Source organism: Indicator indicator, chromosome 17 (genome assembly GCF_027791375.1).
Source record: "Indicator indicator isolate 239-I01 chromosome 17, UM_Iind_1.1, whole genome shotgun sequence".
Taxonomy (NCBI): domain Eukaryota; kingdom Metazoa; phylum Chordata; class Aves; order Piciformes; family Indicatoridae; genus Indicator; species Indicator indicator.
In genome coordinates, this window is record NC_072026.1 from 23384132 (window position 1) to 23409678 (window position 25547).

The following is a 25547-nucleotide window of genomic DNA, read 5'->3' on the forward strand; positions in this document are numbered from 1 at the left end:
GATGCAGCACCAGCTGGTGCCAAGCAGTATCAGCGGATACTTAGCTGCTCATTCAGGGACACCCTGAGAAGCAATCACCACGATAAAGGATAGGAAGAGCTGATCCTGTGAACACTTTAACTCCTGTCGGTCTGTCTCCAAGCATAGGCACGGAGTGAGCCCCCCCAGACTGTGATTGCTCCTCCCAGGCTGGGAGCACCCCCCTTTTCCAGCAGGAATACTCACTGCTGAGGAAACCTTCCCACAGGAATGGGCTGCAGAAGTGAGGAAGCTGCACTTAAAGTTCTCCCACACTGCCATGTACAGCCAGTGCCCTGGCAGGGAAACCCTCTGGGACCAGTTTGCTCCCCAAAAGGAGCAGCCTTTTGCACCCCATGACAAAGCAATTCAAATGCCATGGTAGCAGCAACATCTCCTGTTCCCTTGTCATGGCAGAGGGGTGGAGAGGAGTTAAATTGATGGCACCTCTAGAAACCTGGGAGAAACCAGGGTGATGAAAGGAAGGTGACCAAAGTCTGAGCTGCAGGAGTGAGATCTCAGCACTGGGACCTCAAAAGCATGGAATATTTGGAGATGTTCAAAAGCAGAACAGGAGCCATCTCTGTGTATCCTGGCTGCACACATCTATCCTTACGTATCTCATGGGATGAGGCCAACTTCCCTTCCCAGGACAAACTATTTCTACTTCATTCTGCCAAATCCATCTGTTCCCAAGACAACTTCTGTTACTGCCTAACACAGACATTTCAGAAGGGTCAGTCTTCCACTCATCCTCCCACACCCACACCCTTACTTGCTGGAGTGCTCAGAATATTCTCTGGGTGGTGCTCTGAAGGGATAGGATGAGAGGGAATGGGTTGAAGATCAAAGAGAGGAGATTGAGACTGGAGATGAGGAAGAAATTCTTTAGAGTGAGGGTGGTGAGACACTGGCACAGGTTGCCCATGGAGGTTGTGGATGTCCCCTCCCTGGAGGTGTTCAAGGCCAGGTTGGATGAGGCTTTGAGCAACCTGGGCTGGTGGGAGATGTCCCTGTCCATGGCAGGGGGGTTGGAACTGGATGATGTTTAAGGTTCCTTTCCAACCCAGGCCATTCTGTGACTCTGATTTTTTTCCTCCTGGCAAAGCTTGTTGAGACATCCAGGGGCACAACAGCCTCACAGAGGTGAGCTGGATCACACTGTACTGAGAAGCCTTCACCTCCTCCTCCCTCAGCCTCGGCTAAAGCCACCCATGCCATGCAGGAGCCTCTCCAGTACCCATGTTTTATTTTCAGGCTTCCTGGCAACGAGCTGGTCAGCTCTGGGTGCCATCACAATTAAGACCAACAGGGATGAGCTAATTAGTGGGTAGCTTGTCTGGAGCAGCAGCCACCCTGGGCTCTGCTGGCTTTAGGTGCCCAAATGCAGGCTGAGTGATCCCAGCACAGGGCAAGCACATGTTTGGGTCATAGAGCTTGGAAGGCATTTGGGGCAAAATAATTTCTTTGCAGGCATGGTTTGCCATTGCTGTGGCATAAACATCTACATGTGGATGTACACAGCTCTATTTTTAGAGCTGCCTGGCCAGGGTGCTTACTGCAGGGTTACTCCATTGACAAACAGGATGAGCTCTTCCCTGAGCTGTGAGAGCTCTGTCCTCCCCCTTAGTGTAAACATTATCTGCCTTCAGAGTCCCTTAATGTGTTGCAGATGTGACAAACAATAGAAGACTTAGCAAAATCGAAAAAGAGAAAAAGGAGAGGGAGAGGGAGAGGGAGAGGGAGAGGGAGAGGGAGAGGGAGAGGGAGAGGGAGAGGGAGAGGGAGAGGGAGAGGGAGAGGGAGAGGGAGAGGGAGAGGGAGAGGGAGAGGGAGAGGGAGAGGGAGAGGGAGAGGGAGAGGGAGAGGGAGAGGGAGAGGAGCCTGTTCCAATGCCTGACCACTCTTGCAGCAAAGACATTTTCCCTAATATCCAACCTAAACCTCTCCTAATTGCAACTTGAGGCCGTTTCCTTTCATCCTATTCCTTGTTACTGGGGAGAAGAGACCAATCCCCACCTCACTCCAACCTCCTTTCAGGGAGCTGTAGAGAGCAATGAGGTCTCCCCTCAGCCTCCTCTTCTCCATACTAAACATCCCTCAGCTGCACCTCCCCAGCCCTGTTCTCCAGACCCTTCCCCAGCTTGGTTGGCCTTCTCTGGACATGCTCCAGCCCCTCTATATCCTTCTTGGAGTGAGGGACCCAAAATTGAACCCAGGACTCAAGGTGTGACCTCACCAGTGCTGAGTATAGGGAGACAATCCCTTCCCTGGTCCTGCTGGTGACACTATTGCTGATCCAGCCCAGGATGCTGGTGGCTTTCTTGGCCACCTGGGCACACCCTGGCTCATCTTCACCCAACTGTCAAACAGTACCCCCAGGGCTTTCTCTGCTGGGCAGTTTCCAGCCACTCTGCCCCAGGCCTGTAGCATTCATGGGGCTGTTGTAACCCAAGTGCAGGACCCAACACTTGGCCTTATTGAACCTTTACAAATGACCTTCATGACGGAGAAGATCTCCACTGTCATCACAGGGCCAAGGAGATTTTCTCCTAAGCTGAACAAAGCCTCCAAGGAAAGGAAAGCAAAGCACCCAATCTGCATTCCCTGACTGCAGAGCACTGAGGCTCAGCAGACGCTCTCCAGTGAGCTCAGAGTTAGGGTTGGGGTCTGACCACTGTCACACAGACCCCCCCAGACATCCAGCTGTGTCCCTCAGCCCTCCACTTGTGTTCCTGCCTTCAGGCTGCAGAGCAGGCAGCGTGGGATCAAACCATGGGGTCAGTAACTCAATGCCCACCACTCCCAGCTCGTTCTGCCTCCATTCTGGGGTAACCACCTTGGGAAGGAGGGAGATAAAGCCACATTAAACGTAAAAGTTCATGCTGCAAACCATTTCCAGATTTCAAAGGCTGGCAGAATTTCAACTGGGCATGCTAAGCTAAAATTTGGAATCTGTGGAAAGGAGAAGGGAGGAATGGGGGGGAATGGTTTCTGGTCCCTTTTATTTCATGTGATATGATATGATGAGAAGGGAGGGGGGGAGAAAAAATTAATTGAAAAATACCCTTTCAAAGTATCATTCTCCCAAATGTTGAAAGGGAGCATTTCCACACCATCAGCAACTTTTCCTGGGCTTGTTTCCAACATCACATTTCAACAGAGTCACAGTTTACATCCAATACCAACCAAAGAGGATCCTGTCACTGTCAGATCAGCTTCACCTCTCTGCTCCAAAGCAAAAGACAGAAAGCCAGCACAGCAGCATGGGCAAGTGAGGAAGCACCAGCAAGTCTCCCTTGGCCACCATGATGGCATAGAATGTGTTCTCCAAGGCCAGGCAGTGCTTCAAAGCCATGCTGGAGAAAAACCTCCTGCTCTCAGCAACCAGAAAGACTTCAGCTGCCAGGAACAGGATGCCCCAGAGCCTCTGCTGCTTTCAAGTTAATATTTAGCCAGGCTGTGGCAAAAGCAGCAGCAAACAGCCTCCAGCAGAGCATCACAAGGAGGACAAGTCCTCTTTTCATGTTACACCTCCACCTACCACAGCAACATGACAGGGCTGCAGTGCTCTCTGCTCTCCTGAGACCCCCACCTGGAGCACTGCATCCAGTTCTGGGGCCCTCAGCAAAAGGAGGATATGGAACTGCTGGAGGGGGTCCAGAGGAGGGTAAGAAGATGAGAACCTCCCCTGTGGGGACAGGCTGTGAGAGTTGGGGCTGTTCAGCATGGAGAAGAGAAGGCTCCAGGGAGAGCATTCCTGTACCTGAAGGATACCTGGGGAGGGACTTTTGACAAGGGCTTGGAGTGACAGGATGAGGGACAATGGCTGAGATGAGAAAGAAATTCTTTAGAGTGAGAGTGGGTAGACACTGGCACAGGTTGCCCAGGGAGGTTGTGGATGCCCCCTCCCTGGAGGTGTTCAAGACCAGGTTGGATGAGGCCTTGAGCAACCTGGGCTGGTGGGAGATGACCCTGCCCATGGCAGAGGGGTTGGAACAAGATGATTTTGCATGTCCCTTCCAACCCAAACCATGAATCTACTGATAGACAGGCAGGTGGTTGGGGAGATCAATACAAGTGATTAAAGCAGCCTAGGGTGAGAGAAAAAGGCAGAAAGGATTAAAACACGCAGGCTCAGGGGTCACTGATGATGTTATGGGGAAGGCTATCAGAGGAAATTAGAAGCAGATTAAAGCAAGCATGAAGGTGAGACACACAGAAAATGAAACACCTATCTCTGCTCTCCACTCAGCACCATGGGGATCACCTGCATTTCTTTAACCTACACTCTGAAATTCAGCCCTTGGAGGTGGAAAGTACATTTTATCCTACAAATTCTGTGTTTCTCTCCCAGCCTTAGACTGGAGCACTTACAAAGCCTTTCCCTTCCCTTTACCTGCTATTTAAATACATGTACTGTAGATATTGTACCTAATCTGTCAATAAGCTTTGATATGAAACTGGCATTTCATATTTCACCTCTCACTTCATTAGGGATATTTTAATTATACCGCTCCAAGGGAAGGGAATTTATAAACATCTGTGCTTCATTTCAAGAGCCCAAATTTGCCTCTTAAACTTCAAAGCTGTAAAGCTGATTTTATCCAGGTCCAGTTGTCTGGTCTCTTAAAGAGCTCCACATAGCAGCATTAATTAAGGGCCGAGCCCCCAGCCCGCAGCCCCACGTCCAGCAGGCACCAGCTCATCCCTGACTCACACAGCCTCTGACAGCCTGCTCCTAGAGCTCCTGTGAGCCAAGCACATGGTGCTGCTGAGCTCCACGGAGCCAGGAGCAGGATGACAGTGGTTAGTGGGTTGGGGAGAAGGCACACAGGCCAATGGCATCAGCAGCTTCCCAAACTGCAGCTGGTCCTTTGCTTTCCTCTCCCGATGAGCGACCAGGGACTGCCTTATCACAGAATCAATCATAGAATCATAGAATCAGCCAGGTTGGAAGAGACCTCCAAGCTCATCCAGTCCAACCTAGCACCCAGCCCTAAGCAATCAACCAGACCATGGCACTAAGTGTCTCATCCAGGCTTCTCTTGAACATCTCCAGTGATGATGACTCCACCACCTTGCTGGGCATCACATTCCAATGGGCAATCTCTCTCTCTGTGAAGAACTTCCTCCTAATATCCAGCCCAGACCTCCCCTGGCACAGTTTGAGACTGTCCCCTCGTTCTGCTGCTGGTTGCCTGGAAGAAGAGACCAACCCCCACCTGGCTACAACCTCCCCTCAGGTAGCTGTAGACAGCAATGAGGTCACCCCTGAGCCTCCTCTTCTCCAGGCTAAACATCCCCCAGCTCCCTCAGCCTCTCCTCACAGGCCTGTGCTCCGGACCCCTCACCAGCTTTGTTGCCCTTCTGGACACCTTCCACTACCTCAACATCTCTCTTGAATTGAGGAGCCCAGAACTGGACACAGGACTCAAGGTGTGGCCTGACCAGTGCTGAGCACAGGGGAAAGAAGAACCTCCCTTGTCCTGCTGGCCACACTATTCCTGATCCAGGCCAGGATGCCATTGGCTCCCCTGGCCACCTGGGCACACTGCTGGCTCATGTTCAGCCTACTATCAACCAGCACCCCCAGGTCCCTTTCTGTCCTGGCTTCTCGTCAGCCACTCTGTCCCCAGCCTGTAGCGCTGCTTGGGGTTGTTGCGGCCAAAGTGTAGAACCCTGCCCTTAGCCTTGTTCAATCTCATCCCATTGGCCTCTGCCCACCCACCCAGCCTGACAAGGTCCCTCTGCAGGGCCCTTCTACCCTCCAACAGATCAACTCCTGCTCCTAACTTGGTGTCATCTGCAAACTTACTGATGATGGACTCAATTCCTTCATCTCCATCATCAATAAAGATACTGATGGCATAGCCTCAAAGGGCTGGGAATGCTTCATGGCTGCTCTCAGAGCAGCCAAAGGCATGACTCAGATTGGCAAGTGAGGCAGCTTTAGGCTCCTCAGCACCTAAATCACTTCTGCAGAAGGAGCCTGGGGTCTTTGTGAAAATTGAGGATGGGTCTCCATACCCTGAATCAGAAATAGCCTTACCCACTTTCTGATGTCCTCTAGAGAGCAGAGAAGCTCACCTCCGGGCAGCAGAGGGAAGGAGAGCAAAAGGTGGCTCTGGGACCTACAGCAGGTTTTCAGCCTGTCTCAAACCCCCTCCCATGGGTGGCCCTCAATACACCCCTGCAAACCCAAACTGGAAAAGCAGTGGAATTGCTTCTCCCTGGTGGCACTGAGGCCACCCAGAATGGTTCTGGGCATCACCAGCCCCTGAGCACTGCTGGTGCCTGCAGTGAGTGGACCCAGAGAGCAGCTCTCTGCACCTTCACCAAGACCTTCTGGGACCCTCAGCAAATGAAGGACATGGAACTGCTGGAGGGGGGCCAGAGGAGGGTAGGAAGATGAGAACCCTCAGCAGGGCAAGCACTGCAGGACCACTGCCCCCATCACCTGCTAAGAACCGGAGCTGGTTCCTCACTCGCAGCTCTCCATCCCCAGAGCCTCTGCTGCAGTCATCTTCATCGTCACAGTCTCCGCTCTCCTCCTCCTCCTCCTCTGGGCTTTTGCCTGGAGCTTTTCGGTGGGGCAAAGCCATCCCTTTGAGCAACTGAAAGACAGGAGGGGCCACAGTCATTCACCAGCTCACCTCCACCCTCCTCCCTTGCTTGCTGGGGGTGGGGTGAAAAGAAGGGCAGTGGGACAGGAGCCCATCATGCTCCTTATAGAGTCATAGAATCACCCAGGTTGGAAGAGACCTCATCTAGTCCAGCCTTGCTCTGTGTGCTCAGAAAAATCACAAAATGGGCTGGACTGGAAGGGACCTCCAAAGCTCATCCACTCCAAGCCCCTCTGCAGCCAGCAGGGACATCCCCAACTAGATCAGGTTGCCCAGAGCCCTGTCCAGTCTCACCTTGAATATCTCCAGGGATGGAGCCTCAACCACCTCCCTGGGCAACCTGTTCCAGTGTTCCATCACCCTCACAGTAAAGAACTTGTTCCTAACATCCAATCTCAATCTCCTCTGCTCTAGTTTGAAGCCATCACCCCTCGTCCTGTCCCTACAGGCCTTTGCAAACAGTCTCTCTCCAGCCTTCTGGTAATCCCCTTCAGGTCCTGGCAGGCTGCTATTAGGTCTCCCCAGAGCCTTCTCTTCTCCAGGCTGAACACCCCCAGCTCCCTCAGCCTATCCTCATAGCAGAGCTGCTCCAACCCCCTGATCATTTTTGTAGCCCTCCTCTTGGACCATGCCAAAGCCCTGACAAGCTCAGGTCCATTCATGGACAAAACCAAACACAAAACTTCAATGGAAGAAAGAAGAGAAGGAAAAACCACACTGAATAACTCTGCCCCTCAGCTTCTGCCCAGTGAGCACTGCATGAGCTACAGAATGTCTGCCAGCCTGACCAGACCCCAATGCCACCAAAGTCTGGAGTCAGCTACAAAACACATATGCAAAGTTAGGCCAGATGGGGAAATAGCCAGTAGCAAGAGGGAACTGTGTTGAGGGATTCCCACTGCTTTCTCCCATCTGAGAAGTAACACAGCTGAAAGGAAAAGGCAGATCCCTCAGGTTACAGAATCACAGAGTGGGAGGCGGGGAGAGGAGGGTGTTGGAAGGGACTTCTGGAGATCAAGGCCTGGTATGTCTAGAGCAGGTTGTCCAATGCAATGTCCAAGCAGGTTTTGAAAGTCTCCAGAGAAGGAGACTCCACAACCTCTCTGGGCAGCCTGCTCCAGGGCTCCAGCACCCTCATAGCAAGGAGGTTTCTCCTTAAGGTCAAGTGAAACCTCCTGGGTTGCAGTTTGTGCCCATTGCTCCTTATCCTATCACTGGGTACCACTGAAAAGAGCCCAGCCCCATCCTCATGACCTCCAGCCTTTAGCTATTGATCAGCATTGATCAGATCCCCTCTCAGGCTGCTCTTCTCCAGGCTAAACTGACACAGGTCTCTCAGCCTCTCCTCCTCACCGAGTTGCTCCATGTCCCTCAAGATCTTTGTAGCCTCCATTGGACTCTATCCAGCAGTTTCCTTTCCCTCTTGAACTGGGGAGTCATGAACTGGACACAGTGCTCCAGATGTGGCTTCACCAGAGCAAAGTGGAGGGGAAGGAGAACCTCGCTTGACCTGCTGGCCACGCTCTTCTGAGTGCACCCCAGAATACAATTGGCATTCATGGCCACAAGGGCACATTGCTGGCTCCTGGTGAACTTACTTGTCCAGCAGCAATCCCAGGTCCTTCTCCACAGAGAGGCCCAGTCCACAAAAATACCCCCAAAATCTCATTCCTTACTCTTGAAGCACAGAGGATGCTAGTCAAAGTTTGTGGGACAGCCAAGCCACATGACAAAAGGATCTTCTCAAGGATGTTTTAAACAGCATCACAGAATATGGTTGGTTGCAAGAGCCCCAGCAAGCTCACCCAGTCCAACCTTTGACCCAGCACTGAAGGGTCAACACTAAACTATGTCCCTAAGCACCAGGTCCACCCCCAGGGATGATGACTCCACCACTGCCCTGGGCAGACCATTCCCATGTTTGAGAACCCTTCCAGCGAAGAAATATTTCCTAACATCCATCCTGAACTTCTCCTGGTGAAGCTTGGAAGCATTCCCTCTGGTCCTGTTGTTTGTCATCAAGAAGAGGCTGCCCCCTCCTCACTCCAACCTCCTTTCAGGGAGCTGTAGAGAGCAATGAGGTCTCCCCTCAGCCTCCTCTTCTCCACACTAAACGCTCCAGACCCTTCCCTGAGCTAAAGCTGGGTCCTAATCAATGGTGAGAGGTTGCAGCTCCCCAGGATGGAGACTCAAACAGCTGCCCTGAGTAGGGGGGTCAGGATTGCCTTCCAAACACGGGTGGGAGCTGCCCCTCCACAGCACAGGGAGGGAGTAGACACATTCCCAGCTATTGGCTTCCTCTTCCTGCTGACTTCTCTGCTGTTGCAAGCTGTCAGCTATTCCATCACAGCCCCAGATCCCCTTTGGAAAAGCATTGAGTCAGAAGCTTAATAGACCCTGAAAATTCCCATCACTACCACTCTGCTGGCAAAAGCCTTCTTGAAGTGAATCTCAGCACTAAAAAAGAAAAAAAAAGCCATCTAAAGAATAAATGAATAAATAAATGGAAGAAAAGGCTAAATAGCAGAGAAGACACTGGAAAATAGGAGCATTGGGCATACTTGAGGGGTTGAGTTAGCTCCATGCTTTCCAGGGCATCTTTTTTTTTTTTTTTTTTTTTAAATATCTGGAATCTAGGTTGCATTGTTAAACTCTTAAGCTAGCCTTAGAAAAGAGTTTCTGAAGTATGTAGCCTGCTGAAGTTTATACAGGCTGGGAGGAATGCTGTGGGCATCTGGTTTGCTCTGTCCACGCTGATGTCCACATACCTTTGTGTTTGTGTTAGAGGAGCAGAAGGTAATGAAAACCAAACAGCTCCAAGCCAGGCCCCTCCAGCTTCCCCCCACCCACTCCAGCAAAGCTCTCCTTGGCACCAGGCTGCCCAGTGAGCAGCCCTGCTGGGTCCTGCTGCTGGGGTACAGAACCAAACACAGCTCAGCTCCCTAAAAACCAGGGAGGGTGTTGCCATGGCCTGCCACAGCCTTTGGCTCAAGCTGTTTAAGTGCATTTTTTCTCCAGGAAGTTTATTTTCTTTAGAGGTTTACAAACCAACCAACAGGACAAGGGGCAATGGTTTGAAACTAGAGCAGGGTAGATTCAGATTGGGCATGAGGGAGATGTTGCTCATTATGAGGGTGGGGAGGCAGTGGAACAGGTTGCCCATGGAGGTTGTGGATGTCCCCTCCCTGGAAGTGTTCCAGGTCAGGTTGGATGAGGCTTTGAGCAGGCTGGGCTGGTGGGAGATGACCCTGCCTATGGCAGGGGGGGTTGGAATTGGATGATTATTAAGGTCCCTAGCAACTCAAGGCATTCTATGATTCAGCCAAGATCTTATAGGATCATCTCAAAGGTCTTTTCCAACTCAAGCAATTCTGTGAGGTGATAAAAACAAGCAAATGCAGTGCTCTTCCTCCTGGCAGGAAGACAAGGATGAGCAGAGGGCTGGAGCCCCTCTGCTATGGAGACAGACTGAGAGAGTTGGGGTTGTGCAGGCTGGAGAAGAGAAGGCTCTGAGGAGACCTTCTTGTGGCCTTCCAGGATCTGAAGGGGGCTCCAAGAAAGCTGGGGAGGGACTTTTGAGGATATCAGGTAGTGATAGGACTGGGGAGGATGGAGCAAAACTAGAAATGGGGAGATTCAGATTGGATGTTAGGAAGAAGTTCTTCCCCATGAGGGTGGTGAGAGACTGGCAGAGGTTGCCCAGGGAGGTGGTGGAAGCCTCATCCCTGGAGGTTTTTGCAGCCAGGCTGGATGTGGCTGTGAGCAACCTGCTGTAGTGTGAGGTGTCCCTGCCCATGGCAGGGGGGTTGGAACTGGATGATCCTTGAGGTCCCTTCCAGCCCTGACAATTCTGTGATTCTATGATTTTAAGACCTCACTAAAAACCCAGACATGCCAGCTGCCCAAGCCTTTACTCCATCGTTTTAATTTCCCTCTTCCAAATGGAGCTCACAGCTAAGAGCAGCCCTCAACAGAGAGCATTATCAGCTGAGGTACAATGAGAGTCTCCCCCACACAACAGCTCACCACAACATGCACCAGTTTGAACTCATTGTCCCAGGGCACCATTGCTAAAGAACCAAGCCCACAATGGTGGAAGGAGACCATGACTGCTCAGCAGCAGGATCATCAGATCATAGAACAGGAAGGGCTGGAAGGGACCTGTGGAGATCATCTAGTCCAAACCCCTCACCCCATTCCTCTGCAGGATGCTTAATCCTCTGTAGGATCATAGAATGGCTTTAGTTAGAAGGGACCTCAAAGATCATCCAGTTCCAACCCCCTGCCATGGGCAGGGACACCTCATCCAGCCTGGTTTTGAGCACTTCCATGGAGGGGGCATCCACAACATCTCTGGGCAACCTGTGCCAGTGTCTCACCACCCTTATAGTAAAGAACTTCTTTCTAATACCAAATCTATGCCCTTGCAGGATGCTCACTCCTCTACATCCAAGGCATGGAGCAAGGCAGCCTGTTGGGACTCCACCATGCAGCTCAGCAGCACAACTTCCATCACTTCCCCAAAGGAGCAGAGAACTTGCTGGCGGAGAGAACTAAGCTTTGGGATATTTTCAGATTGAATAAGCTCAGCAGGAGGGCAAGAGGAAAGCAGGATTTGTCAGCTGTGTGTTTCCAAACACTGAAATTACTGAGCATTTCTTGTCTTACTGCTTCTTTCTTGGCAAGCCATAAATTAGCAGCTTCATCTCTCCACATCTGCAGCCACAGGAAAACAGGGACTTTCTGAGAAACTGAAAAACTTTGGAGGGAGTGAAAGTGGTGTCCCTGTGCTGTGCTACTCCTTCCTTTTCCAGGGCAGAAACTGCATCCTCAGCCACACGCTCCCCAGCTGCTGGGAGCCACAGGAGGCTTCCAGGAGGCAAATTCCACAGCTGGATCTGGGAGAAGTGAAGCTCATGAATCAAAACCTACTGGCACCATGAGCAGGAGAACTGGGATGGGGTGGAAGTGCCACCCAGCTCCATTGCTGCATCCAGGTCTGGATATGGAAGAAATCAAGCTCATGAGACAAAACCTACTGGCACCATGAGCAGGAGAACTAGGATGGGGTGGAAGTCCCACCCAGCTCCATTGGTGCATCCAGGTCTAGGAATGCTGTCATAGGATCACAGAATGGTTTGGGTTGGAAGAGACCTTAAAGATCAGCTAGTTCCAATCCTCCCACCATGGGCAGGGACACCTCCCAGCAGCCCAGGCTGCTGAAGGCCCTTTCCAGCCTGGCTTTGAACACCTCCAGAGTGCCAGATACCTTAGCTGTGGTTGGAGCAGCAGCCACTGACCTTCTCATTGCCCATTATTGGGGTTGTTTAATCTGGAGAACAGGAGGCTGAGGGGAGACCTCCTGGCTCTTTACACTTACCTGAAAGGAGAGTGGAGGCACATGGGGGTTGGTTTCTTCTCCCCAGTAACAAGTGATAGGACAGGAGGAAATGGCCTCAAATTACACCAGGGGAGATTTAGGTTGAACATTAGGAGAAACTTCTTCACTAAGAGGGTTTTCAAAGCCTGGAACAGGCTGCACAAGGAGGTGGTTGAATCCCCATCCCTGGAGGGGTTTCAAAGAGGCAGAGATGTGGTGCTGAGGGGCCATGGCTTAGCACCAGCCTTGGTAGGGTGAGAGAATGGTTGGACTGGATGATCCTAAAGGTCTTTTCCAACCAAAACCATTTTGTGACACCACAACCTCCCTGTTGGTCTGCACACTTGATGCAATTATATTCTGGTGGGCTGAAACACTGATTGCCCATCCTGAAATAGCAAGCAGAGCTGACTGTACCCTGACATTACAATTTATTCATGTCCTGTGGTTTCAAGCCCATGGTGAGAGGCAGGCAGGCAAACACGCAGCCCAGTAATGACTGAAGTAGCATGAAAGAGTGAGACACCCTCCATTTCATCACAGCTCATCCAGCTGCAAGAGTTTACAGCCCTCTCTGCTCTTCTTTGCTAAACCAGCCTGGCAAAAATACAGCCCAAGGTGCCTGAGGGCAACTGGAGCACTACCTGTGGGAGTCCATGCACACACACATGGCTCCAAAGTCTCATCTCCCATCTGCACAACCAGCACAGAGCCACAGAATCATTTAGGCTGGAAAAGACCAACATGGCAAGAAAGGTATGGGCCACAGCCTTGGTTCCATCAGCTCAGGGAGACAACAGGGCTGGGGAGGAGCAGCTGAAGGAAGTGGGGTTGTTCAGTCTGGAGAAAAGGAGGCTGAAAGGAGACCTTCTCACTCTCTACAGCTCCCTGAAAGGAGGTTGGAGCGGGGTGGGGGTTGGTCTCTTCTCCCCAGTAACTAGTGATAGGACGAGAGGAAGTGGCTTCAAGTTGCACCAGGGAAGGTTTAAGTTGGATCTTAGCAGAAACTTCTTCAAAGCCTGGCACAGGCTGCCCAGGGAGGTGGTGGAATCCCCGTCCCTGGAGGTGTTTCAAAGAGGCAGAGGTGTGGTGCTGAGGGCCATGGTTCAGCACCAGACTTCACAGAATCATAGAATGGTTTGGATTGGAAGGAACCTGAAACATCATTGAATGCCAACCCCAGTGCCATGGGCAGGGACATTTCCCACTAGACCAGGTTGCTCAAAACCTCATCCAGCCTGGTCTTAAACACTTCCAGGGAAGAAGCCTCCATCACATCTCTGGGCAACCAGTTGCAGTGTCTCACCACCTTCTCAGTAAAAAACTTGGTGGAGTTAGAAAAGGTTTGGACTCCTTGACCTGCAAGGCTTTTCCAGCTGAAACCATTCTCTGATTCTATGTCACAGAATCACAGAATGCTAGAAGTTGGAAGGAATCACCCAGTCCAACCCCCCTGCCACAGCAGGATCACCTAAGGCAGGCCACACAGGAATGCCCACCAGTTTTGTTTCCAGTCTCACCCTTTGACCTTCTGCACAGGTAAGGCAGGCAGTGCCAAGGTATCTCCACAGCAGCTGCTGGGGCACCAGGCAGCCTGTGGTGGGTTGAAACCTCCACCCAGCTGGGCTCCACACACATCTTTGCCTCTTGGCTCTGTCCTGTGGGCTCTCTCTAGCTTCAACAACAAGGCAGAGGGGAAGGGTGCAAGGAAGGGATTTACACCATAAAGGCTTCATAACCATACAGCTACCAGACAGAGCACCATGGGGTAATGACTCAGCTGGATCTGGATGGGCCACCCTATGTTGGTCTCTTCCTAACTCCTCATTCTTCACAACCACTTTACTCAGAGCTCCTCAGCCCACTGAGCCACCTGGCTTTGTTTATCCAATTTGAAGACAAACAGCACGGGCTGTGCCGTGCTTTTTATCATTAATCTCTTTGGGTTGTTTGGGTTTTTGGTTTTGTTGTTTTGGTTTTTTTCCTGACAAGAAATCAGCACTGTGTTTCTTGGCCTGGACTTTTAAGAGCTGTTTTCTCCTCTTTGGGAACTACACCCACCATATTGCAAATCTCAGTTTGAGCACTACCCACGAAGCTGTGCCCACAAACTCAGATCAAATAAATGCAGGAGAGTGAGCTGCAAGCACTGCCCTCCTTTAGGGCAGAATCATCCCTTTCAACACACTTCAGGGGAAAAAAAATAGAGAGAGAGAGAAGGAACAACCAAATACATTATTAAATGGGAACAGAAGACTTTTAGCAAAGAAGAAAAAAAAACCAACACATTTAATTCCTTCTTGAGTTTAGAGGAGAAGCCTGATTGATATTTGTAATCTTTTGGTGCACAGAGCTGTCATTTAATTTAGCTTTGCATGACTGAAAGAATGCAATAAAAGTGTTCCACAGAGTTTTGCTGAAATTCTTTGCATGTTTTTATTAAGCCCCTGGAAGAGGATCAAACCTAAAGAGCTGGAGAGGATGGAGACTGAACTTGCAGCTAAAATAATATTCAGGATTGTAACACAGGCTTAATAAGCAAGTCTTCATGGCCAGCAGAAAAAGTGCCTCGGTGCAGAAACTCCTCTGCATCCCCAGCTGCACAGCCCTGTGCTGCTCAGCATCATGAAAGGGAGCCTGGGAACTCCAACCAGCAGTGAAATCCACCCCTGGCCTCGTGAGAAACCTCTCAAAGCTCACCCAAATCCACCAACTCATCACTGGCTGCAAAAGTGGGGATGCCTGCCTTCAGGAGCCTTGGGAAGGAGGAGTTCTGGAGGAGCAAAGGTGTCAGTTCCCCTTGCGTCCTGCAAGGCATCCACTCTGGCCACAGGCTTTCAGGTACTCAACACAGATCATGGAATCATGGAACCACAGAATCAGAGAATCAGGGAATCATAGAACCATAGAACCATGGAATCATGGAACCACAGAATCAGGGAATCGTTGAACCATAGAACCAGGGAATCATGGAATCATAGAATTATGGAATCATTGAATTATGGAATCATAGAACCATGGAATCATAGAATCATGGAATCATAGAATCATGGAATCATAGAACCATAGAATCATGGAATCATAGAACCATGGAATCATTGAGTTATGGAATCATAGAACCATGGAATCACAGAATCATGGAATCACAGAACCATGGAATCACAGAACCATGGAATCATGGAATCATAGAATAATGGAATCATAGAATCATGGAATCATAGAATCATGGAATCATAGAATCATGGAACTACGGAATCATAGAACCATGGAATCACAGAATCATGGAATCACAGAACCATAGAACCATGTAATCATAGAATCATGGAATCATAGAACCATGGAATCATAGAATCATGGAATCACAGAACCATAGAATCATAAAATCGTGGAATCACAGAACCATAGAATCATGGAGTCATAGAAACATGGAACCACAGAATCATAGAACCACGGAATCACAGAACCATGGAACCATGGAATCATGGAATGGTGGAGGCTGAAAGGGATCTCTGGATGACAAGTCCAGCCCCACCTGACAAGGCAGGTTCGCCAAGGGCAGGCCACACAGGAACACATCCAAATGGGTCTTGAAAGACTCCAGAGGAGGAAAATCACAGAATGTCAGGTTGGAAGGGACCTCAAGGATCATCTGGTCCAACCTGTCTAGGGAATAGTGTAGTTGAAAAGAGATGGCCCAGCACCCTGAGATCCCACGACCTCTCCTAAGAGATGCCTCTATACTTCCCACACAGCTCCCAAAGTTCCCAGAAGGCCAAGATTTCCAGGCCTTCTGGAAAGCCCTGGTTTGGGTGGAGAGAAGAACGAAATCTTATAGTCAACCCTGACATTGACCCTGACAAAAGTGCCTCATTTCTGGGTGGCTTTTTCAATCAGGGCAGCATGATGGGGAAGGTGCAGATTTTCACACGATCCTCTTCCCTGTTCACAGCTCATCACAACACACACAAGTACATTCCCAGGGTGAAAATACAGCTGGGGCTGCTTTGCTCTCTAAAAGGTCATTATCTGCTCACAAGCAAGAACCAGGGAACAGAACCCATTTTATTTTTTTGTTTTGTTTTAAGAAGCTGGAGCTGTGGCCTTTGCTGAAAGCTCATGTGTTTCCCATTTTCGTGGTGTGCCCAAGAATGCAACAGGAGAATCGATTCTCTCCACTTCCTCTGCTTATTAGCCCTAGAAATAACATGGAAAAAACTATCTTTTATTAGCAAATCCTTTGTTTTGTAACCAAGCTGCATCATGAGATTCGCTATCATGAGATTCCCTATTTCCCAGCTCCATCCAGTTTATCCTAGGACAAGGGGCAATGGATAGAAACTGCAGCACAGGAGGTTCCACCTCCACATGAGGAGGAACTTCTTCACTGGGAGGGTCACAGAGCACTGGAGCAGGCTGCAAAGAGAGGTTTTGGAGTCTCCTTCTCTGGAGAGTTTCAAGCCCCACCTGGATGTGTTCCTGTGTGACCTGTGCTGGGTTCTATGGCCCTGCTCTGGCAGGGAGGTTGGACTGGAAGATCTCCAGAGGTTCCTTCCAATCCCTAACATCCTGTGAGCCTGGGATCCTTTCTGTGCACCAGCAGGAACTCAACACAACATAAGTGGGAGTGTTGAACTGCTTGAGGGTAGGAAGACTCTACAGAGAGATCTGGACAGGTTGGATCAATGGGCTAAGGTCAACTGCACAAGATTCAACATGGCCAAATGCTGGGGCCTGTACTTGGGTCACAACCACCCCATGAAGGCTCCAGGCTTGGAGCAGAGTGGTTGGAAATTGCCCAGCAAAGAAAGACCTGAGGGTGCTGGGTGACAGTTGGGTGAACACAAGTCAGTGTGTGCCCAGGTGGCCAAGAAGGCCACCAGCAACCTGGTCTAGATCAGCAACAATGTGGCCAGCAGGAGTAAGGAAGTGATCATGCCCCTGAACTCAGCACTGGTGAGGGCACACCTTGAGTCCTGGGTTCAGTTTGGGGCACCACAGTAGGACACTGGGGCACCAAGAAGGACATTGAGGTGCTGGGATGTGTCCAGGGAAGGGTAAGGAGGCTGATGAAGGGTCTAGAGAACAGGGCTGGTGAGGAACAGCTGTGGGAGCTTGGGTTGTTTAGCCTGAAGAAGAGGAGGCTGAGGGTAAACCTCATTGCCCTCTACAGTTTTGGCCTCTTCTCCCAGGTGACTAACATCAGGACAAGAAGAAATAGCCTTCAGCTTCAGCAGAGGAGGTTTAGGTTGGAGATTAGGTAAAATGTCTCTCCTGAAAGAGTGGTCAGGGATTGGAACAGGTTCCCCAGAATGGTGGTGGAGTCCCCATTCCTGGAAAGGTTCAAAAAACTTATGGCCATAGCACTTTGGTTTAGTGGTCACAGAGGTGTAGGGTGGGAGGTTGGACCTGATGACCTTAGAGGTCTTTTCCAACCTTAATGATTCCATCTTCACTTGCTTCTTTCCAAGCTTTAGAGAGTTTCTTCCTCTTGATGGCAACAGAACAGGACTCTTATGACAGAAAAACTCAATATTCCCTGGACCTGAGCACCAAAGGTCCTTTAAAAATCAGGATATTTACAAGTCTTTAAATATCTGCAGATACCAGGAGCTGTACTTCTGTCCTGCAAGAGCCAACAGCTGTACATAGAGTTGGGCATCACTGCCCTTCAGACCACCACATCAGGCCACAGACAGAGTAACACAATGCCAGGTTGGAAGGGACCCCAAAGACCATCTGCTCCACCTTTTCCAGGTAATAGTATAGTTAGAAGAGCTCATTTGGGCAGGAGGACACACAAACTGTGCCTTCCTTCTGGCCCTTCCAGTTGGATGCACCTTGGCAGCACAGATGTGGCAGAGGAGAAACCTGCTCCCAGTTGTACTCCTGTCTCATGCTCAGCACAACAAGGAATGATCACTAATCAAATGTGAATAAGGTGGAAGCAGGCTTTGGAGCTGGAAGAGTCATTTCCAGTGCCTGGAAAAAGAAGGAGTTGGGAATGGCAGATGTTTTATCAGCTGCTCTAAAAGCAAATTCTGCCCTGTGCTGTTTGCTTCGAGACGTCGCAGGGTTTGCAGTGCTGAAGCTGTGCTCAGCACAGCAAGCCCCAGGCAGCACCTCCTGTCTGCTCTGGGCAGGGTGGCCAAGGGATGGCCATGGGATGCCCTCCTCATGCTCTTGAGGCTCCACAGCAGCCTGTGGCAGTGGGTGCCAAAGGGGGTGACCTGCAGCTCCGAGTGTATGTTGCAGCTCTTCAGACATTCAAGTGTTTTAGACTTTACTTCCAGCACTCATGGAATCATGGAATCAAGGAATCATAGAATTGTGGAATCATAGAATCAGGGAATCATAGAACCATGGAACCATAGAATCATGGAAACATAGAACCATAAAATCATGGAATCATAGAACCATGGAACCATAGAATCATAGAACCATGGAATCACAGAATCATGGTACCACAGAAACATAAAATCATGGAACCATAGAACCATGGAATCATAGAATCATAGAACCATGGAACCATAGAATCATGGAACCACAGAATCATGGAATCATAGAATAATGGAAACATAGAATCATAGAATCATGGAATCATAGAACCATGGAACCATAGAATAATGGAAACATAGAATCATGGAATCATAGAACCATGGAATCATGGAATTATAGAATCATGGAACCATAGAACCATGGAATCACAGAATCATGGAAACATAGAATCAGGGAATCATAGAACCATAAAATCATGGAATCATAGAATCATGGAACCATAGAATCATGGACACATACAATCATGGAATCATAAAACTATGGAATCACAGAACCATAGAACCATGGAATCATAGAACCATAGAACCATAGAATCATGGAATCATAGAATGAATGAACCATAGAATCATGGAATGGTGGGGGTTGGAAAGGACCTCCAGAGATTATCCAGTACATCCCCACTGCCAAACCAGGACCACCTAGGACAGGTCACACAGGAATGCATCCAGATGGGTTTGGAAAGTCTCCAGAAAAGGAGACTCCACAACCTCTCTGGGCAGCCTTCTCCAAGGCTCCATCACCCTCACAGTAAAGAAGTTTCTCCTCATGTTGAGGTGAAACTTCCTGTGTTCCAGTTTGTGCCCACTGCCCCTTGTCCAGACTCTGGGCACCACTCAAAATACCATCTCCTGGAACAGAAAAATCCCTCCTGTGCATCACCCAGAGTCTACTGGTGCAGCAGAACCCTCTTTCCTGCTTTCACAGGCTCCACAGGAGATGCTCTCATCTGCCAGTAAATCATTTTCCCTGGTCACTCTCCTGATAGCACAAAGAAGCTGGTGACAGCAATGAATTGCTGGCCAAAGGCTGGCCCTGCTTCATGGATCATCAGCCTCATTCCAGATTAGCAATCAAACCTGACATCATCCCTATGGCTAAAGGGAGACAGAGCAAGCTGGTGGTAATTAAAATGAGTCCAAACTGCACAACAAATCTTTCTTGGCAGTAGAAGCAGATGCCAAGCTGTTATGAATTGCTCTGCTTTGTTGATGGCAGCCAGATGCCCAGGACAGGATGCTCCCAGGGATGGGGAGGGGATGCCCTTGCTGGCACCATGGCAGGCAGAGGGAGCAGCTCCTGCCTGCTGCCCCCCAGGCAGGGGAGGTGTCACTTCCCCAGGCCAGACAAACACTCATTTACCACCCAGCACATGTGAAAGAGATCCCTGAGGCTTCAGGATCAGCTGAGTCACCTTACAGCCAGTTCCTTCCCCTTCACCCCACAGCTATTTACGGCTTGGTGTTGTGCAGCAGGAGAAAGGAACAGGATGGTGTGGGTGCCAAGTAGGGCTGGGGATCCAGCACAGCCTGGGCAGTCCCCATCTGCTTCTGGCTTGTCCCTTGAGCCCTGCCTCAGGGGATGCTGATGCCAGAGAAACACTGCTCTGCCCTTGAGCTGCTGCAGCTCTTCCTCCTGCTTTGCACTTCAGAGAAGCACAGAATGGCTTAGGTTGGAAGGGACCTTAGGGATCATCTACTCCAACATCCCTGCCATGGGCAGGGACACCTCTCAACTAGACTTGTTTGCTCAAGCTCTCATCCAGCCTGGCCTAGAACACGGAGAAGAAATCTTATTGGAGAATAAATCTGATGAGGAGCCACTGAGGGAGCTGGGGCTGTTTAGATTGGAAAAGAGGAGGCTGAGGAGAGACCTCATTGCCCTCTACAACTCCCTGCAAGGACACTGTAGAGAGGCTGCTGCTGGTCTCTTCTCACAGGTCATTAGTGATAGAACAAGAGGGAACAGCCTCAAGCTGTGACTGCGTAGGTTTAGACTGGACAGTAGGAAACATTTTTGCCATCAAGAGTGGTCAGGGATTGGAATGTGCTGCCCAGGGGGGTGGTGGAGTCCCCAAACCTGGCTGTGTTTCACGGTGGTTTGGATGTGGTGCTTGGGGCTGTGGTTTAGGAGTGAGCCTTGTAGCATAGGGTTCTTGGTTGGACTTGGTGATCCTGAGGGTCTTCTCCAACCTGAATGTTTCTGTGTTTCTGTGATCCTCAGGGCCTGTCTCAAGTCCTTAGCAGACCATTTCTTCACTGGCATCGTATCTCTCCTCTTCTTCCCACCAGGTTTCTCAGTCTCTTAACAGCAGCCCCAACTGCTTTCCCTACTCCTTTCCACTCACTCCTAATGACTAGACAGGAGAACCTGGACCAATTTCTCCACCTGTCAAGCAATCAACCCTCAGGGCGTTGGTAACTGAGTGAGGGAGAGGTGTGGGAGGAAGCCTACATGGGCCTGGACCCATCATTGCTATTATCCATATTTTCCACATTTCATTTGGTTATGTTGGGGCAGAACCCTGCTCTGCCATTCAAACACCACTCAGAAAAAGCCCCAAAGCAACACATCACCAGGAGACAGGAGACAGATAAAACATGTGACAGCAAGCCAAAGAGGAGCACAAGGAACAAGAAGACAATGTGTGTAGAGGTGGAGCAATCAACCACCTCATCACCATCACATCCTCCAGACTGCCTGAGAAGGAAGTTGCTCTAATGTGTCCAGAGAAGGGTAACAAGGCTGAGGAGGGGTCTGGAGCACAAGGCTGGGGAGAGGTCTGGAGCATAGCCCTGTGAGGAGAGGCTGAGGGAGCTGGGGGTGTTCATCCTGGGGAAGAGGAGGCTCAGGGGAGACCTCATTGCCCTCTACAACTACCTGAAGGGAGGTTGTAGCCAGGTGGGGGTTGGTCTCTTCTCCCAGGCAAGCAGCACCAGAACAAGAGGACACAGTCTCAAGCTGTGCAGGGGAGGTTTAGGCTTGATCTTAGAAAGAAATTCTCCCCAGAAAGAGAGATTGGCCATTGGGATGTGCTGCCCAGGGAGGGGGTGGGGTCGATGTCCCTGGAGGTGTTTAAGCAAAGCACTCAGTGCCATGATCTGGTTGATTAGTTAGGGCTGGGTGCTCAGTTGGACTTGATGATCTTGGAAGTCTCTTCCAACCTGATTGATTGTGTGACTTCTGTGAACGAACTAGAAGGGAGATGCTCTAGATGCAAGACCATCTAGGAGGAGGCCATGTAGGTATCACACCACCTTCTCAACAAGCCCCATGTCTCTGCAGGGGGAGCACCAATGTGCCCACAGCAGGGCGTGCAGCAGCCAGCGGCTCCCCGCAGCCTCCTGGCTGCCCAGCCCAGCCCAGCCCAGCCCAGCGCAGCCCAGGTCGGAGCGGCTGAGAGATTTCCTCTTGGCTCAGGCTGCAGCACACGTGGCCACTCCCCAGCTGTCAGCGACGTCTGCAGGGGCTGCCTGCGAGACAAACATCTCGTCCTTGGCACCAGGTAGGAAACAGCAAGCTGAGAGCTGTGCCGGAAGGGTTTTGATTCCCCTCACCTCCTCCCCCCCCCCCTCGCTTCTCATTCCGACACACAAACGAGACGCAAAGCTCCGTTCTAGTCGCTTCCCCTCTTCCCTGCAAGCTGCCAGCAGAGAGGCACTTCTCAGAGCATGGATTTGGATATGTACCATAGAATAACAGAATCCCAGCGTGGTGGGGTTGGAAGGGACCTCTGGAGAGCATCCAGTCCCACTTCCCTGTTTAAGCAGGGCCACCCAGAGCAGGCTGCACAGGATCACAGAGGCCAGGTGGGTTTGGAAAGTCCCCAGAGAAGGAGACTCCACAGCCTCTCTGGGCAAGCTCCAGGGCTCAAGCACCCTTGACAGGAAAGAAGTTTTCCCTTATATTCAGATGGAGCCTCCTGGGTTCCAGTTTGTGCTCATTGCGCCTTGTCCAGACTTTGGGCATCACTGACAAGAGCCCAGCCCCATCCTCTTGTCCCCCATGCTTTAGCTCTTGCTGAGCATTGATCTGATCCCCTCTTGGGCTGCTCTTCTCCAGGCTATACACTCCCAGGGCTCTCAGCCTTATTTTCTTGCACCACCTTGTCTGGTACAGAGGTTTCTGCTCCAACACCAGCCCCTGTCACCCAGGTCACACTCTGCCCTCCCAGGGGCAGCTCTCTCTGGTTCTCCTTTTGAATTCCCTTCACCCCAAGGCACTGAGAGCCCCCCCAAAACAACTGCAAGATGTTCTGCTGAATGTCCCCAGCTCCACAGAGCTGTCACAGGGGACTCTGACTGTCTCACAAGACAGATACCTCCTGTCAGACAAGACGACTCCAGTGCAGGACTGATAACCAAGCTGGTGGCTTCAGCACAGACTTAAATCAGGCAGGAGGAGAACAACTCCATGGCAAACACCCCTCAAACCTGTTAGCAAGGGAGGAGTGAGCAGCTTGCCCTCCCTGGAGACCTGCTGGCCACCACAGTGGGACAGGCCATGCCCAGTTAAGCCTGGGATGTGCTTCTTGGGAGGTGGGGAGATTGGTGACCTCCAGCACCCTATAGCCACCTCTGCCACCCAAAAGCCACTACTCCACCCTGTGTAGAAAGCAGAGCAGAGGGGTCACAGGCAGCATGGGGCTGGTGTGGCTGGGGAAGGTGTCCAGCTGGAATAAGGAGCCCCAGGATCCTATGCCATAAGTATTCATGGACTTCACATGGAACAAGACCAAGCAAACCAGAAGCAATCATGGGAATGGTGTCCCTCCAGCCTCTGTGGTCCCTCCTCCACTGCTCCTGGGCCAAGTCACAGCTCTCCTCTGCATTCAGAGCGTGGCTGCTGCTTGCTAAAACCCAAAGAGAAGAAAACTTCACAGCCACAGCTTTTCCAGTGCCAGTATCAGCAACCTGCCTCCCCAGATGGCTCTACAAACAGGATTAGGAAACATCCAGGCTCCAGCACGGGCACTGGTGGTACACTGGGGTGCAACTCATCCCTGCTACTACATGTAGTCAACAGAAACACGTTCTGCAAGGCTCAAGCCTCCAGAGCTGCAGGCAAAAGGCAGGAGAAGCCCCCACAGATGTACAGCCATCAACTGAGCAGCTGAAGCAACTCAGGTTCAAAGCCAGTGACCTTCCTCCCTCCCCCAGTGAGACCCAACACTTGCAGAGGAAGCCCTGAAATGAACCTACAGGAGGCTTACCCTCAGCTTATGTGCTGCACACAAAGGTCAGCAAGCTCCTTCCCCACTTGCAGGCAGGAGGCACTCCAGGGGACTTGCCAAAAATAAGAAGTCCCTTCCTGTCCATCTTGCTATTTATTGATGCCTCCAACACCCATCCCCTGTCAGCTGCCTCCCACCATCCCTGCTGACTGTGCTTCACCAGGCAGCATCTTCTGACACGTGGCCTCAGCAGGGGCAGCCAGGCACATTTCCTTCTGTGAAGCAGTGTTCCTTGGTAAGACAGCTGAGCAGGGCCAAGGGCCCCAAACACTGCTGCAACCTGAACTGCCCTGTTTGATCTCACGGTCTGACGTGCTCCAAGGACCATCTCTCCCAGCACCTGCTCCAAGCTCCATCTCTCCCAGCACCTGCTCCAAGCTCCATCTCTCCCAGCACCTGCTCCAAGCTCCATCTCTCCCAGCACCTGCTCCAAGGACCATCTCTCCCAGAACATGTTCCAAGGACCATCTCTCCCAGCACCTGCTCCAAGCTCCATCTCTCCCAGCACCTGCTCCAAGGACCATCTCTTGCTCCAGCAGCAGGAGCACTAGAACAGAGCCCAGCCTGTGCAATCAGATGTGCGTCAAAACTGATCTATGAAATTTGATGAGCAACAGCATTAACTGAGAAACATAGAATGGTTCCAACCCATGGGCAGGGACACCTCCTACTAGTCCAGGTTGCTCAAGGCCTCATCCACCCTGGCCTTGAACACTTCCAGGGAGGGGACATCCATGACTTCCCTGGGCAACCTGTTCCAGTGTCTCACCACCCTCACTCTAAAGAAATTTCTTCCTCATCTCCAGTCTCAGTCTCCCCTCTTCCAGCTCAGATCCATTCCCCCTCGTCCTGTCACTCCCAGCCCTTGTCAAAAGTCCCTCCCCAGATTTCCTGTAGTCCCCTCAGGAACTGGAAGGCTGCTCTAAGGTCTCCCCTCTCTTTCTCCCCTTCCCCTTCTCTTCCCCAGGCTGGAAGACCCAACTCCCTCAGTCTGTCTTCACAGAGCTAGAACTCTAGAGCTAGAATTTCACTAGAGAAATCCTCCTCTCCAACCTTCCCAAGACAAGGAACTGCTAGGGAAGGAGTGGGAATCTCATAGGTGAGCTATGAGTTCATGGCCCCAGCTGACACAATGCTCCCAAGGCAAACCCCAAGGGTGCAGAGAGGACCTCCCACCAGAGCTGCACCACTATGCCCAGCATCTGACAGTGCTGCTGCCCTTCCCCTGAGAACATCATCACTCAGTGGTCCCAGTATGGTCAGGCTGGAATCACAGAATGGCAGGGGTTGGAAGGGACCTCTGGAGATCATTGAGTCCAACCTCCCTGCCAAGACAGCTTCACCTAAAGAAGGCCACACAGGAAGATGTCTCCAGAGATGGAGACTCCAGCACTTCTCTGGGCAGCCTGCTCCAGTGTTCCATCACCCTCAAATTAAAGAATTTCCTCCTCATGTTTAGATGGAACTTCTTATGCTCAAGTTTGTGCCTGTTAGCCCTTGGCTTGTCACAGGGGTCACATTATTGTTAAGGAGTTTTTTTTTCTGGGGAACAGAAGCAATGAGATTTGGTCTGCAGCCAAAAAGCCCACAGGTCACCTTCTAGGCCTGCTCTGGCAGGCTGCTATTAGGTCTCCCCAGAGCCTTCTCTTCTCCAGGCTGGACACCCCCAGCTTCCTCAGCCTGTCCTCACAGCAGAGCTGCTCCAACCCCCTGATCATTTTCATGACCCTCCTCTGGACCCTCTCCATCAGGTCCAGGTCCTTCCTGTATTGAGGGCTCCAGACCTGCACACAGCACTCCAGGGGAGGTCTCAGCAGAGCAGAGCAAAGTGGCAGAATCACCTCTCTGGCTCTCTGGCAATGCTGCTTTGGATGCAGCCCAGGCTGTGATTTGCCTTCTGTGCTGCAAGCTCACACTGCCTGCTCCTGACCAGCTTCTCCCCCACCAGCACCCCCAA

General features: G+C 51.0%; 1 protein-coding gene across 1 annotated transcript in view; it reads right to left on the reverse strand.

Annotated features, from left to right (window-relative positions):
* GPC3 (glypican 3) overlaps nucleotides 1-25547 on the reverse strand; it is a 244994-nt gene that overhangs the window by 38255 nt on the left and 181192 nt on the right. Inside the window, exon 7 of the mRNA XM_054388590.1 lies at nucleotides 6479-6635. Within this exon, the coding sequence (XP_054244565.1) occupies nucleotides 6479-6635 (157 nt within the window). The remainder of the gene's footprint in view (nucleotides 1-6478; nucleotides 6636-25547) is intronic.